Source organism: Morchella importuna (genome assembly GCF_003444635.1).
Source record: "Morchella importuna strain M04M26 chromosome Unknown Morimp01GS022, whole genome shotgun sequence".
NCBI lineage: Eukaryota > Fungi > Ascomycota > Pezizomycetes > Pezizales > Morchellaceae > Morchella > Morchella importuna.
This window is the reverse complement of record NW_025763419.1, coordinates 486,007-499,571: the sequence shown is the minus strand read 5'-3', so window position 1 is coordinate 499,571 and position 13,565 is coordinate 486,007. Positions and strand designations below refer to the sequence as shown.

Genomic DNA, 13,565 nt, shown 5'->3' with positions numbered 1-13,565 from the left:
GCACGGAGAGGGGACGCTGGCGGGAAGCAGCAATACCCTTCAGTAACAAGCAGTAACTGGCAACGGAGGTGGCAGTAGTAGCAGTACTAGTAGTAGTAGTAGTAGAGGTAGCAGTACTGTAGTGGTGGCAGTAGTAGTAATAGGGTGGCAGTAGGAACGGTAATGGCAGAAATAGTGTTTGTGGCGGGGAAGGGCTTCAGGCGAACGCGCGAGTTTCCAGCCGCAATCTGGTACTGTATTCTACGCACGCATACAAAGTAGGTCGCAGCAGAAGCAGAAGCAGGTATCTAATGCGCGTACGTCCGTAGGGGAGGGACCAGGAGCTCTGGCTACACCCTGACGAAACACGAAGGGTAGAAAATACCAACCTTGAACTGCAGTGGGGGTAGTGGCTGCAAACGGGACAGGCGTATCGTTGATGTTGCTAGCTGAGGACACGCAGTATGTATAGTTATGCCAGCAGGTCCAGACGACCTGTAGAAATCGTTTTGAGTCGTTCTTATGGTTGAGCAATTGATTGCTGACTGCGATAACGTTGATGAAGAAAGATTCACTGCCCACTTCACCACGTCCTGCGAAATAAAAAAGATACCAGCGATAATTCTCAAGTGAAAGCGAATGGAAATAAAGGAATGATGTGGGGGGGGTATTGGAAACTAGAAAAACCCCTCCCTAGGATTCGAAGATAAAAAATAAAATAAAAATAAAAATAAAAATAAAAAAAAGGATGGAGAAAATAAAACCTCGTGAATTGAAAGAGTGACTCTGGACGGAGAAGTGAAGAGAGAAGGGAACAAACACCTAGGACCACCCCCAATAGAGCCGCTGCTAATTTCTCAAAGAAGGCAGAAGGTGTTTTTTTTTTTTTTTTTGGAAGACTCAAAGAAGCGTGGCCTGCGCATGGAAAGAGCGTGGATAGTGGTGGTCGTTTGCTGCGACAAAAAAGCAAATCAACGGCTGGCGGTGCACCATGGTTAGCGTAGCACGGATGCACACTCTCTCTCTTTTCGGTCTGAGACAATCGTTTTTCACGGCGCACCCATTTCTTGCTAATAGCAGCCTCACGGGCCGCTAAGCTCTCTTCGGGATAGTTGAGATCGGTGGATAAGCAAGCCAGTTTATCCTAACTCCCAACGAGCCAGCTCCACGATAGTGGAATCTGATACGATTTCTACTGTGAAGACTCTCCCAGTAGAATCGATGATGTCTCTTTAAACATCGCTACCGAATACGATACCTAGAAACGACAGTGACTAATTGGGTGTCATAGTCCGAAGAAGTTGGAATAGAGTAGACGGCTCCTGCACGATGCGTGAACTTGAAACTCTTTGGGCAGCTTGTAATCTGAATACAGGATCGCGCCACGACGAGGGCTGAAAGAAACGAATTCCGGCACAAAGCGAAGTTTCACAGCAGGTGAAGATAGTGAGGCTGGTGTAGGGCTTGCCTTTATCGTACTCCCTTTATTTCTTTCTCCCTCTTCTTATTTGCCGATGATATCGAATTAGAGACAAGACACAGTCTAAGAGTAGATACCAAGTACTACATATCTATCTCAGTTTACCCAATCGAGCCCACGCCAAAAGTCATGATGATGATAAGTGGCAAGAGAGACCGAGATCGATAAACGCCATAAGGACGAATGAGGCGCCTTAGCCCTACCAGAATAGAGAGCGAAGGCAGAGGCATGCACCGATGCACATGAAGTACCTATGTATGTACCTACATGTATGTATTCTGAGTACTCTAGAGCCAATTCCTGCTTTGTGAGCCTCAATCTGCATACAGCAGCCTAGTTACTGGAACGAGGACAGATTGCACGAAAATAGGCATGCATCGGAGGACATAATCCGACAGGATTGCTAGGAGTGCTTCCCATACACTCAAATTTGATTTGATAAAGCTGTACCAGCTACTGCTTCTGTCCAAGGTCACCTTTGACGTTTGAAGTAGCAAAAAGGCATAGCGGGTTCCTCCTAATTTCCAGTTCGGGACTACTTCGCAGTAAACTACTAGGTTCCAGGGTCTGGGGATAAAACGTGTACCTACCTGCGAACATGCAACGAGTCAGCCAGGACCTATCGACTTTTCTTTCTCGGTTCAACTTGAAATCCCACCGAATTGCCATGGATCAAAAAGTCGGAACTAATTACCTATCTGGTGGGTTGCTGTTTCATGTTTTCAGGGTTGCATCTAACGTCTCTTCAATTTCTTGTTGACGAAGATCATGAGAGGTGCCCGACCCGAAACGTCGGTTTTTGGCATCTATTGGCTACGCAAATCAGCTCGAGCGATGGGGGGCCTATTGACTGCTCTTTTGGGGCCGGAAACACGTGCTTTCTAGTGTTTGCCTTTTGTCCATCCTCGACTTTGTTTCCTCTTTACAGTGAATCACTTCCTACCTTCTTGTGCAACCTGTCGCCCAAACTAGCCTATGTATGTCATTTTCCGACCAGGTTTCACACGTTCGTCGAATCTTGTCCGTTCCGAGCATCCCTGACGAAGATTGCAGGTAAGTAAGTACCCTCACAGTTTCTTACGGCTGCTTACCTTGGTTGCCATTCCCCCCCCGCCTCTCTTCCTTCCTTGGTGGGCCCGTCAAGCCTAACGCATTCTGAAGAACCCATGAGTCCTGAGATATATGGGTTTGTGGGGTATGTTTTCTAATTCACTATAAAATTCTAAGTTTGAGCATACATAAGAAAGCTGATCCTATACCCCGCTTTGCGGTTTATTCACCGGTCCCGGACTAGGCTGGAATGTTTTTTGGCGCTATTATTGTTATTTTGGGACGAATACACCTCAGGGACAGGATTATGTGTATGCACATTATCATGCTTGTGAATGTGTTAAACACGCCACTCTTTGCTTTTAACTAGTGGATAAGGAAGATCAAGTTTAGGTATCACCCGTATTCCGTACTGACATTTCCGAGTAGACGTAATGAGCGACCCGCACTAGCACTTAATCCCCAGTGAGGATTGTGGTTTTTAAAGTGCAACTCTTCAACTCCTTTAGCTCTGATTGACATTACATAAATCTAAGTTTGAATCACCAGGAGAGATTACTAAATTACCAAGCGTGCAGGTGAGACCGTTGTGCATTCCATAGAATCTGAAATTGATATGCGTATGTGCGGAATTCCGATATTTCAACCCCAACTAACACTCTTGAAGCTGTGAGCGGCAGCATTATTACCTGAAGGGCGGTTGGGATTACCCTGGCCCAGCCTGCGCCCCCGGACTGACAGGCAATGCGTGTCATCGGTGGCGAGTGATAATACATGATGGGCTCCCTTTGGTATTCATCCCGTCCCAAACGATACCTAATAGAGTATATTACCTGGAGTGATAGCTTGACAGATAGCTACCCCTCACCCCTCTGCATTTTGAAATATTTACCTTTTTGGAAACGCACCTCGTCCTTGCGTTCTTGGCAAACATTTTTCGCGTCGATTAGTGGCGGCTCGATTAGAGCTGCGTCCCAGACCAAAGTTGCTTCAGAGTTGACCAATGGCTTACTAAAAATTGCAACTAAAGGCCGCAGGTTATTCCACACAAGAGTCATGCTAGAAAATTACTCGGTAGACTCATGAAATCATTTCTCTTAAACAGCATTAATCTCATCCACTCTGCATACGAAGGCAAGATCAGCGGCGCCGCAATTGCGCAGTTCACACATTCCATCTGCTCGGTTCCCTCACAAGTTTTATTCGTCCATCCCCGCTCCTTCAGGCGAGCTCCGCGGCCGCATGCTGGTTGCTTGCAAAACGCCAATCCTAAAAGAGGTTTATGCACTTGATGACTAATATTTAATGAGGCCTTTTGTACTGTACCAACCTTTCCGAGCATTCATATTTTATTGCCCTTCGACTCAAATTTGCGCCTCTGCGCAGCTAATCAAAATCGTTATTCACCGCGGTTGAAATTGATAGGATAGCATATCATTCGGGAAAATTCTATGTTATCTCGGTAATGGGCTGTCCTTAATTGTGGTTTGATTTAGATTACTGGATTTGAGATGCCCTTTCAGACTTTGTCACTAATGTCATAAGTGTCGACAAGCGCGCGTGCCGTCAATGTGCAGCGCCGTTCCAGCGGTAAAGCCCCTCAATTAGTCTGAACCACTAAGTGGGGAATTGATTTCAGATCGTCTTCCGACTTAACCAAGGTTCAAAGTCAACGTCAAACGGCCAAAACCAAGGAGTATCGATCTACCACATGACCGGAGAGAGTCGAACGATCCGGAATGAGAGTTTTGGTTTTCATAATTCGACCGTATCTCTGCTGCAGGAGCCACAAAAGCCACAAATTAATGTTGAACGAATAATATCATAAATTACAGGGATCGGCCAAAATTCGCGAACGCTTCAATTACTTTTTGATATCTCAAGCCCCCAGCCTCCCTTAGATTTTTCGACCTGGTGTTTGGTTGCGTGCAAGGACATTTGTTTGTGCCGTTAGCATGCAGGGAAAACCGGCTGGATAAAATGGATGTAAGAAATGTTCAACTCATATGAAAAGGTAGCTAATTCTTGAACAGCTGCAATCACTAGAGTCTCAGAGATTTCTGCGACTATGGGGCAACTTTTCTGTACAATGCACAGCACAGATAATCCGAACATGCTGGGGACTTGAAGTGGTGCTTATTCTTAAGGTCCTAACAACTAACAGAGTGCAATTATCATAATGGTTATGGCACTTTGGCGGGTACCACGTCGCTAGGCATACGGCAGTGGTAACTAAGCGCTGAGATGCGAAGGGTGGTTGCTTGTGTCTACATGTTATGTCGAACCGGGGGGGGACCTTCAGCCACAACCTAAACTAAATACCGTGAAAAACTTTATCATTCCGTTGTGGCTGCAATTGTGGTCGGATCTACAGCATCTGACTGATGAAACACAGCAAAATGTACGCACGTGGTTAAGGTGCGAGCGATATGCCGGCATTTCAGCCTGTTTAACAACCTACCTATCCATTCCTTTGAAGCTTTGACCATTAGATGACCTCCTATCGGTGCCACTAGCCAGCCAATCCCGAACTGTCCAAATCGAGTCAGTAGGATCCCAACATTCATATAGCCTTATGTGGCGCCGGGATCAAATATGTGGCTAAGGGTCATGCATGTAACTCCCAAGAATATGTAGGTACACCCGGCCCAGGACTAGCGAGTGACAGCTGGTGATATCAGCTTCTGTCGATGGCTTGAAAATCTGAACCCCAGTAAGCTCGGAACTGGATAAAACATGTGCCAAGTGAGCAGGCGAGCTGCTGCCGTAGATAAGGGTATTGCGTATCGTATTGCGTACATAGGGCGACGGCTTGAAGGTAAAGAAAAGCAAAAACCGTTATGGCGTTGGCATTGTCTCAGGAGGGAAGAGTTTTTACGGAAACAAAACGCTTTAGGTTCGAGAGTGGGGGAGTCTTTGCGCCATCCTGCATTTATTGGGGCTGGCTACACAGAGATTTCTTTGTTTTGGGGTTAGCCACTGTGGTACGGTACACAGAAATTTATTGACGACGACCGGGGATCTCTCCCTACTTATCACCCGTGATCGAGTTTGCACTTTAAACATCACGAGCTGGAAGACTGCTCAAACACCTCTCTCTCATTTGGATATCCATGAATAACACATCATCCTCGTCGTAACTAACAAGAGAATGTATAATTGAACGCCTTTATGAATTATAGCGTGGCTAACTTGTGGTTTAGGTTTATATATGTCTCTTGGCTTTCTGTTACTCAACCACTATCTCAGGGCCTGCAATATATCTTCGACTTTACATACGACCATGAATCTTTGATATTAGCAAGTATAGCTATGAGTGGTATTTTTGCCGTTGGCTGCCTAGCTTGGGTGCCCTTCAGGGTCAGAAGATCGGGTGTAAACAAGATACTTGATTAATCAAATACATACTCAACACTTCACTACCATCACCGCACCACAACAACTTGCTTTTAATATGGATGGTCACGAGAGTAAACCCAACTGCAGCAATGATAGTGGGGCAGTATCATCATCGAGAAGATGGAGGAGCCTTTTGGGATTACATATGCATAAGATACACGACTTATAGAACATGAAACGAGAACCCCTAGATGCACGGGAGTCCAGGACAGGATCTAACCCCGGTACATAAGAGGGGTGCGTTCCTGTTCAACCTTACCCACGTTCCGCGGCGTAACGTGGGTTATGTAGGTAGGTATGCTCGCGTCTGTTGCGTATAAAAATACGTCTCCTCCCCTCCCTCACTTCATTGGGCCCTTCCGCGGTTACCATGTTACGGAGGACATGAGACTAATCCTTCAATTATTTCCCACCGCCAAAGGCTCTGCAGATTAATAGAGAAAGCGCAGCCCGAAAAAGCTCCACAAGGGGGATTTTTGCGGAAAGCGGGGCGACATTATGTACTCAGCAGGTAGCAGCAAGCACACGATCATGATTCAGAATTCCGGAAAAGAACAAGCATGCAACTAACTACCGGCCTTCACTCCAGAGCACGGCTTCCATAAGGCTTAAGAGGGACTTTGGAACATGACAGAAAGTTTTCCTAGTATTATGACCAACTTTGAACCTAGCTGGTTTGCCGTTCTAAGCCAGCTTAAGAGGAATATCCATCCTTCCACGGATGGTATACCTGGCTGGATGTACACATATGTACGGCCATTTGCATGTCAATGTCAGAACTGCACTTTCTCATTCACCGCTACTGCCAAATTGTCGAGAATGTAGGCAGAGGTGTGCACACAAAATCTACCGAAACGCCCTCATAATACCAGCAAAAACCCTCATTCATTCACTCACCCTTCCTTCCTCACATGCATATCACATGCGAGTTTCTGAAAACAACCATCATCCTTCCAGGAAATCAAAGCAACCCCACTAAGTCGCCCTATCACAGTGGTGTTTCCCTTTTCGAGGCTGTCATGCAGAACTTAACTTGGCCAAAGCTGTCAGCTCGCCTTGGAATTAACATGGATGATCGTCCATGCCATCCATCCATCCAGCAGCTTCATCCTTGCTGCAGCTACGCGGTGCTTGCGTAATTTTGACCTTGGGAAATTAAGGTCATATTATCTGGTCTTCGTAGAGTAGAACATATCCCCACTTTTGGTTTTACTTCCTCTTTCCTTTCCCATCCAGCGAAACATTCAGTAACCTTAAGCTTCTGGGGAAAGGAAGCTAGTATTTCAAAATTCAGATTTGCTTTTTATGTGTGAACCAACGGTTATCGTGTTTATTTATTTATTAATATTAAGGAAATTAAACATTAGTGCGATCGAATAAGGTTGGCCCGGAGTTTCCTTGACTGTGTTTCGAGTGTGTGTATATGTACAGTTAAAGCTACCTAGCACCCGCCAACCAAAAATATACTGCAGTAATCAAGAGAGAGTGTGTAGTGGGCGAGGAACAGAGGCGTAGGATCTAAATACAGGAAGTGACAGACGATGAAGCGGAAGAGGTGAGCATATCATAACTTATGGGATGACGGATACATAAACTCATCAAGAAAAAAAATGCAAAGCAGCAGAAAGAAAGAAAAAAAGAAAAAAGTCCACCTTGTCCTTTCCCTTCCTAATCAAACCAGCACTTAAGCTTATGCCTTACCTTGTTCTAGCCGGCCCTAGCTATCTGGCAAAGTCCGAAAGAGAAGTTAAGGAGAGAAGAGGAGAAGAAGAAGAAAAAAAAGCCCATTCATAATATATAATTCAAAGAAGTGAAGTAAAAAAGCCAGAAAAAAAATACCCTTTTAGTAAAAACAAAACACCCAAATCGGAGCTGAAAGTATGTATACACTCTAAGGATAAGTAGAAAAAAGAAAAGAAAGAAGAAAAACACCCGATTAGAAAGAGACAGAAAAATGAACCACCATCTAAAGCCGGCAAATAAAACGGAAAATCAAAACAGAGAGAGCAAAAAAAAAAAAGGAAGGAAAAGAAAAATGCAATGCAATGCCTGCCTCCTCCCCCCCGGTTCCCAATGAACAAATTAAAGAAGAGTCCGCCTGAATGAGTGAATGAGAGATCAGAGAATGAGCGTGGAAAGAAAGAAAAAAAAGGAAATGATGAGGTTTGGGAATCCCCAGACAGTAGCCAATGATCGTGATGGTAAAAAAAAAAAACAAATAACAACAAAAGGGCAAGCAAGCAGGCTGGTGGGGGAAGGAAAGAACGGGGGAAAAAAGCAAAAAGCACAAAACGAAATTCAAGGGAGACCGGGGTGGGTGATGGGTTTCGATTCCGGTGCGACGGAACCACTATGTACTGACGGATTGATTAACCCCCCCCGCTCCCTCCAATCCCCTCCCCCCCCCCCCTTTAGCTTCCGCAGCCAACCAACCCGGATAGAGTAATTCGATTCGGTATGTTTAGCCACCGCCACCACCGCTGCTGCAACAACGGTGACCTGCAACAACAACGGTGATGGGGGCCGCCACAATCTTCAAATCTCCAGTTCGTACCTGTCAAGACCACAGAAACTAAGAAACCTCAGAGCAAACAAAACAATAAAACTCCGGGGGTCTCCCCCAAATTCCCAAAGCAGAAACACAAAAACAGAAACAAAAAAGCACAATATTTCCGCAATAAAATTGCGCATGAAATGGGGTTCCATTAAGAGGTAGTAAGTAGTTGTAGGATGACGTTAATAAACGAACCTTCCAAAAGGGTTTTAAAAAAGGAAAATGTGTTGTACAAAGAAAATGAAAAAAGAAAGAAGAGAGAGTTATTGCCAGGTGTTGATGCCAGAAGCCAGTCAGTAGGTTTTGACAAACCAGAAAGAGAAGTGCTGATCCCTGAACAAACTCGTACAGGGTTATTCGAGTTGTGAGTAGCAAACAACATGCAGGTAAGAAGCCTTCCTTTCTGTAGCGTCAGCTGCTGCACCTTTCCCACCCTCCTCCGACCAACCAGCAAAATCGAGCCCCTCCAATCTTTCACCACACCCATTAAGAGAAGAACACTGGATTGTGGTCTTGACTGCCGTCGTATCCCACACACCCCAAACGGTCCCTTCTCCAATCAGTCTCGGAAATAATCAGAAGCAACCCCAGCCAACCCTCCCTCATGCAAGATTAAACCCCACCCACCACCCCTCCTCGGAGAACCAGTCATCCAATACACGACTTCCGCTATGTTCCAAGACTGGCCCTTCCCGGATGATGATGATGAGCCCCACCAGCGGCCCCTCCTCCCCCGCCACGTCGTCTCTTCCTCATCTTCCACTCCGACTTTGCTACCTTCATGAGCAACTCCTCGTCCTTAACCGGAATCCAGCTAGTCAGAACCTTCATGGCGCCCTCGAAATCACTGCGGACAATAATGTCCTTCATCGAGTCAATTAGCGCCGCGCTCGTCGCATGTAAGATGTCTAGCGTTCCTCCAAACCCTTCGTCCGCCGAGATTGCACTTTCTCCTCCGGGCGCAGCTGGAGGTGCTGTTCCGAGTGGCGAGGATACCGATTTCGATTCGGAGATTACATCTGGGTCTCCCAGAAGCATGAACACATCCCAGACACGAAGCTGTGCTGGGAACGGCATGCTGTAGTTGAATAGGGTCAGGTACCATCGTGTGCCATAGGTCGTAGGACCAATGCCCAAGTGGTTCTACATTACAAAAGGAAGATTAGCATGCGTCCCTTCTGCCACGTTCCCGGCCTCTAATGTAACGCTATTACGCGAGCTGAGAAAACCTGGTGAGCAGGCTCGAGCCTAACTCGAAAGGACTGATAGCTCTAATCGGGGCTGGGGCCCGCCCATACAAGCTTATGCTATACCAGGCTGCCGTTTGGAGTCACTAGAAGATGCCATTTGTAGCACCCTCCACTGACAACAAACACATTCCTGGCATAATACGGACTTTACGCAAACAGTGCCAGCCCCCAATTCCTAGAAACACTATTGGCCAAGTGTAATATGCGCTAATAATGTTTCTAGAAAATGGAGCTGGCACTATTTGGATATTTGGATATTTGGATATTGGCAGGCCACGAAGCACCCAACAAAACACCATTCTGGTGTTATCCCCGAAGCTCCCATCATCCCATCCAAGGTCTTCCCAGCCCCCCAAAACGAATCCCCTCCTCCCAAAAGAAGAAGTTTTGCACTCACCAATTTCCTCGAAACCGCCCCACCTCTAATCCACCCATTTTCAAACTCCTCCAAAGCACTCATCAGGCCACCAAATCCCGCCTGATATAGCTTCTCCAGTCCCCTAAGCTCAAACATGCGGATGAGCATGACGAAGGCCGTCTCCTCATCATAGTAGCATAGCAGCGTGGCCGCCAGACTCGCCATCCCTTGCACATATCCCATCGCCGGGAAGTACAGCGACAGTGCGTGTAGCACCCGGAAGAGCAACCGCTGCCCGCCTCGATACCGCCGTCGGAACATGATGTGCGAGTTTATGGTACGAGGGACGTCAAGATCGATCTGAACGTCGTCTGCTGAGGGTCGTGTGATGAATTCCTGTATGATTATTATGTAGTAGTTAGTCGTACAATTCTAGAAATTTTTTTAAGTGTAGTTCTATTTTTGTAGAGGGAGGGGCTCTTGGGAGTGGTTTGGTTTTTTTTTGCATTTCTATGCTCTTTCTTTTCTTTCTGCGGTGATCTCATATTGCTGGATATATGGTTACCAGGTAGGTGCACACTGGAACCCAGAGATCATAAATTCAGCAATATGAGCATTCCGATCATTTCCCTCTTGTTTCTCAGAACGTGACCAAACCGTTTCCCAGGCTTCCCGCGACCCGAGACCAACAACCCAAAGAGACCACAACCCAAACAGGCCAGAACCCAGAGTAAAAACCCCAAAGAGTAGACTCGCGTTTGGGGGTACACCGAAGATGGGGAATGCCGAACTTTTGCAACCAACTACAGTACCTGTTTTCTCACCCAAATAATCCTTGTTCGTCATTCCCCAAACTTCGGCATACCCTAAAACCCCAAAGAGTAAAACCGCAAAGAGGCAAACCCAAAGAAGCCAAACCCCACAAACCCCACAAACCCCACAAACCCCAACCCAAGCCCCGCCACAAACCCCACCACAAAGAAAGGAAAAAAAAGAAAGAAAAAAGCCAAAAATCCAAGAAAAAGGGGCCCACAAACCGCATACATCTCCACCAACTCCCCATCCCCCCTCCCAATCCCCCTCCTCTTCCGACTCGCCGTCAAAAACGCATGCCACGCCGCGGCCCTCCAGCAATCCGGAATCCCCTTCCACGTGCGACTAATCAGCTTCGGATCGCCCGTCACAAACCCCCACTCGCACCCGCCGCCCCTCCCGCCCTCGTCCCCGCGCTCGCTCATCTTGCGCACGACCGCCATCTCACGCCACTTCTTGGCGCGGTTGTTCTCCTTCTCGCGCAGCAGCGCCGTGGCGCCGGGGAGCGGCGAGCGCAGCATCTCCGGCGCTGCGTGCGTAAAGGGCGAGATGCGCAGGTGCAGGTGGTGGCTCCGTTTTTGGGGGTGGTGGAGTGGAGGTGTAGGGCGGTGGAGACGCGGCGCGGGGGGTGAAGACGCGGGGGGTGGGGGGCGCGGTGCCGGCGGGGGCGGAGTGTCGGGTGGTGGTGGTGTGGATGAAGCCGTATCTGTAAGGTGGGGGGGGGTTGTATTAGTATTTTGTAAATATTTCTTTTTTTAATTATTTTCGATGTTGGAGGTCACGTGATATATAGAACCGAGTGATAGTTCTTGATTGAGAAAACGAAAAAAACGAAAAATGAAAAAAAAACCAAGAAACGTGGGAAACATGCAAACCCCCACGCTATGCACATGATATCCCAAAACCAGCCAAGGGCCCCAAAGGGCGAAAACAAAACAAAGCAGAAAGCAGAAAAAAAAGGGAAGGGGTTGACCACAAACCTGTCCACGTCGCTGCCATTCAAATCCTCCCAATCCTCCGCCCCCCCGGCCCTCAAATGCACGCTCCTCTCCAACTCCCTCTGCTCCTCCGCCGCCTCCTCCTCCTCGATCGCCGCGGCCTCCAACGCCTCCTTAATCCTCTGCTCCTCCTCCGCCGCCTCCGCCGCCTCCTCCTCCTCCTCCGCAAACCGCTCGTCGCCGCTGCCCACGAATGAGTTGCGCGACACCCGGCTCGCGCGCTTTCCCGCTTCCTCCATGATGCTGCTGACGCGCTTCGAGAATTGGCTGCCGGCGTCGCTTCCGCCGACGCCAGAGTCGTAGAGCGACCGCACCTTGAGGCTGAGCACCTCGTCCTCGGGCGAGCAGATGGACGGCGCGATCTGCGAGCGGATGCTCTTGCTGTCGGCGCCGTTGCGCGTCGGCGGCGGCGGCGGGGCGTCGACGATCGCGATGCGGGCGCGGCGGGCGTGCGGCGGCGGAGGGGAGGTCGAGCTGGTTGTTGACGCCGCGGTGGGCGGGCGCTGCGTTATTGATGGGCGCGGCGGGAGTGGCGTGTCGATGTCTGCGGGGCCAGGGCCGGGGTCGGGGTCGGACATTGCGATCCCGGGGATGTCGCCAGGGGGCTCGGCGATGGCGAGGCCGGGTATTGACGCTGGGGGGAGGTCGGCGATTGCGAGCCCCGGTATTGATTCTGGTGTTATTATTGTTGTGTGCTCGGGCTCAGGCTCTGTCACTACTAATGGTGTTGCTAGTATCACTGGCGCAATGTCGAGCCGCACGGGTTCGCCCTCGGGGCCGGTGGTGCCGGCGGTGACCTCGGCTGGGTGGTAGAGGTCCTGTGGCTCGGGCGGGGCCGTCTGCGAGCGCGGTGTGTGGGGGCGGGAGAAGTTTGGGATGGTCTCGTTTGAGCGGCGGGGTGTGCTGCCGGTAGCTTGGGTGCTTAGCGTGCTGCTGCTAGTGCCAGCCATTGTAGCGGCGGGCGGGGGCGGAGCTGGCGAGTCAGTGTTACTGCTTTGATGGTGAATAGTCTTAGAGAATTGTTGTAGGTAGATGTAGCAGTTTGCGGGGGGGATGGGCGGTGGTTAATGTGGAGATTGTGGTTGTGGGGGTGGTGGTTTGTTAATTGCCCGGGTAAACGGGGGTTAATGGCGAGGTAAGTAGTAGTACTACGTATGTAGGTGTGCTGTACTTAGGTAGTGGCAGTAGCAGCAGTTGTCTAGGCGATTGTGGATGAGTATAGCAGCCACTTCTTGAGCTTCGACGAAGCCTCTGGGGCGAAGGGCTTTAAAACCACTGCCTGCTGCTCTCTGCCACTTTTCACCGGATTGCAGAGGTGGTGGTGATGGATGGTGATGATGATGGAGGTGGTTGTGGAGGTTGTGGAGGTTGTGGTTGTGGTTGTGGTTGTCAGGTGTCGGTGGTGCAGTGTGCAGGCAGTGTGCAGCAGCAGCAGCAGCAGCAGTGGTGGTGTGCAGTGCAGTTGGCTGTGTGTGAGAGAGAGAGTGTGGGTGTGAGAATGTGGGCGAGTGGTGATGTGATGTGATGTATGTAGCTTGCTTGTAGAAGGGACGAAATGCAAGTCGACAGACAGGCACGTAGAGTACGGTAGAGTAGAGAGTACTATGGGGGAGTAAGCAGGCGCCGGCAGTTAATTGCAGGACCCAAAAGAAGAAGAGGACGAAGAAGCCCCACAGTAGTAGTA

The 13,565-nt window shown here is 48.9% G+C and overlaps 1 protein-coding gene across 1 annotated transcript; it reads right to left on the bottom strand.

The window, feature by feature from the left end:
• Positions 1–9,131: 9,131 nt before the first annotated feature.
• LAJ45_07154 (uncharacterized protein) lies at positions 9,132–12,831 on the bottom strand (the record flags this gene model as incomplete). Its single annotated transcript, XM_046116713.1, has 5 exons — positions 9,132–9,605; positions 10,110–10,466; positions 11,108–11,589; positions 11,734–11,765; positions 11,864–12,831. 5 exons carry the CDS (start codon positions 12,829–12,831, stop codon positions 9,132–9,134), a joined length of 2,313 nt encoding a protein of 770 aa, XP_045970115.1.
• Positions 12,832–13,565: the final 734 nt, after the last annotated feature.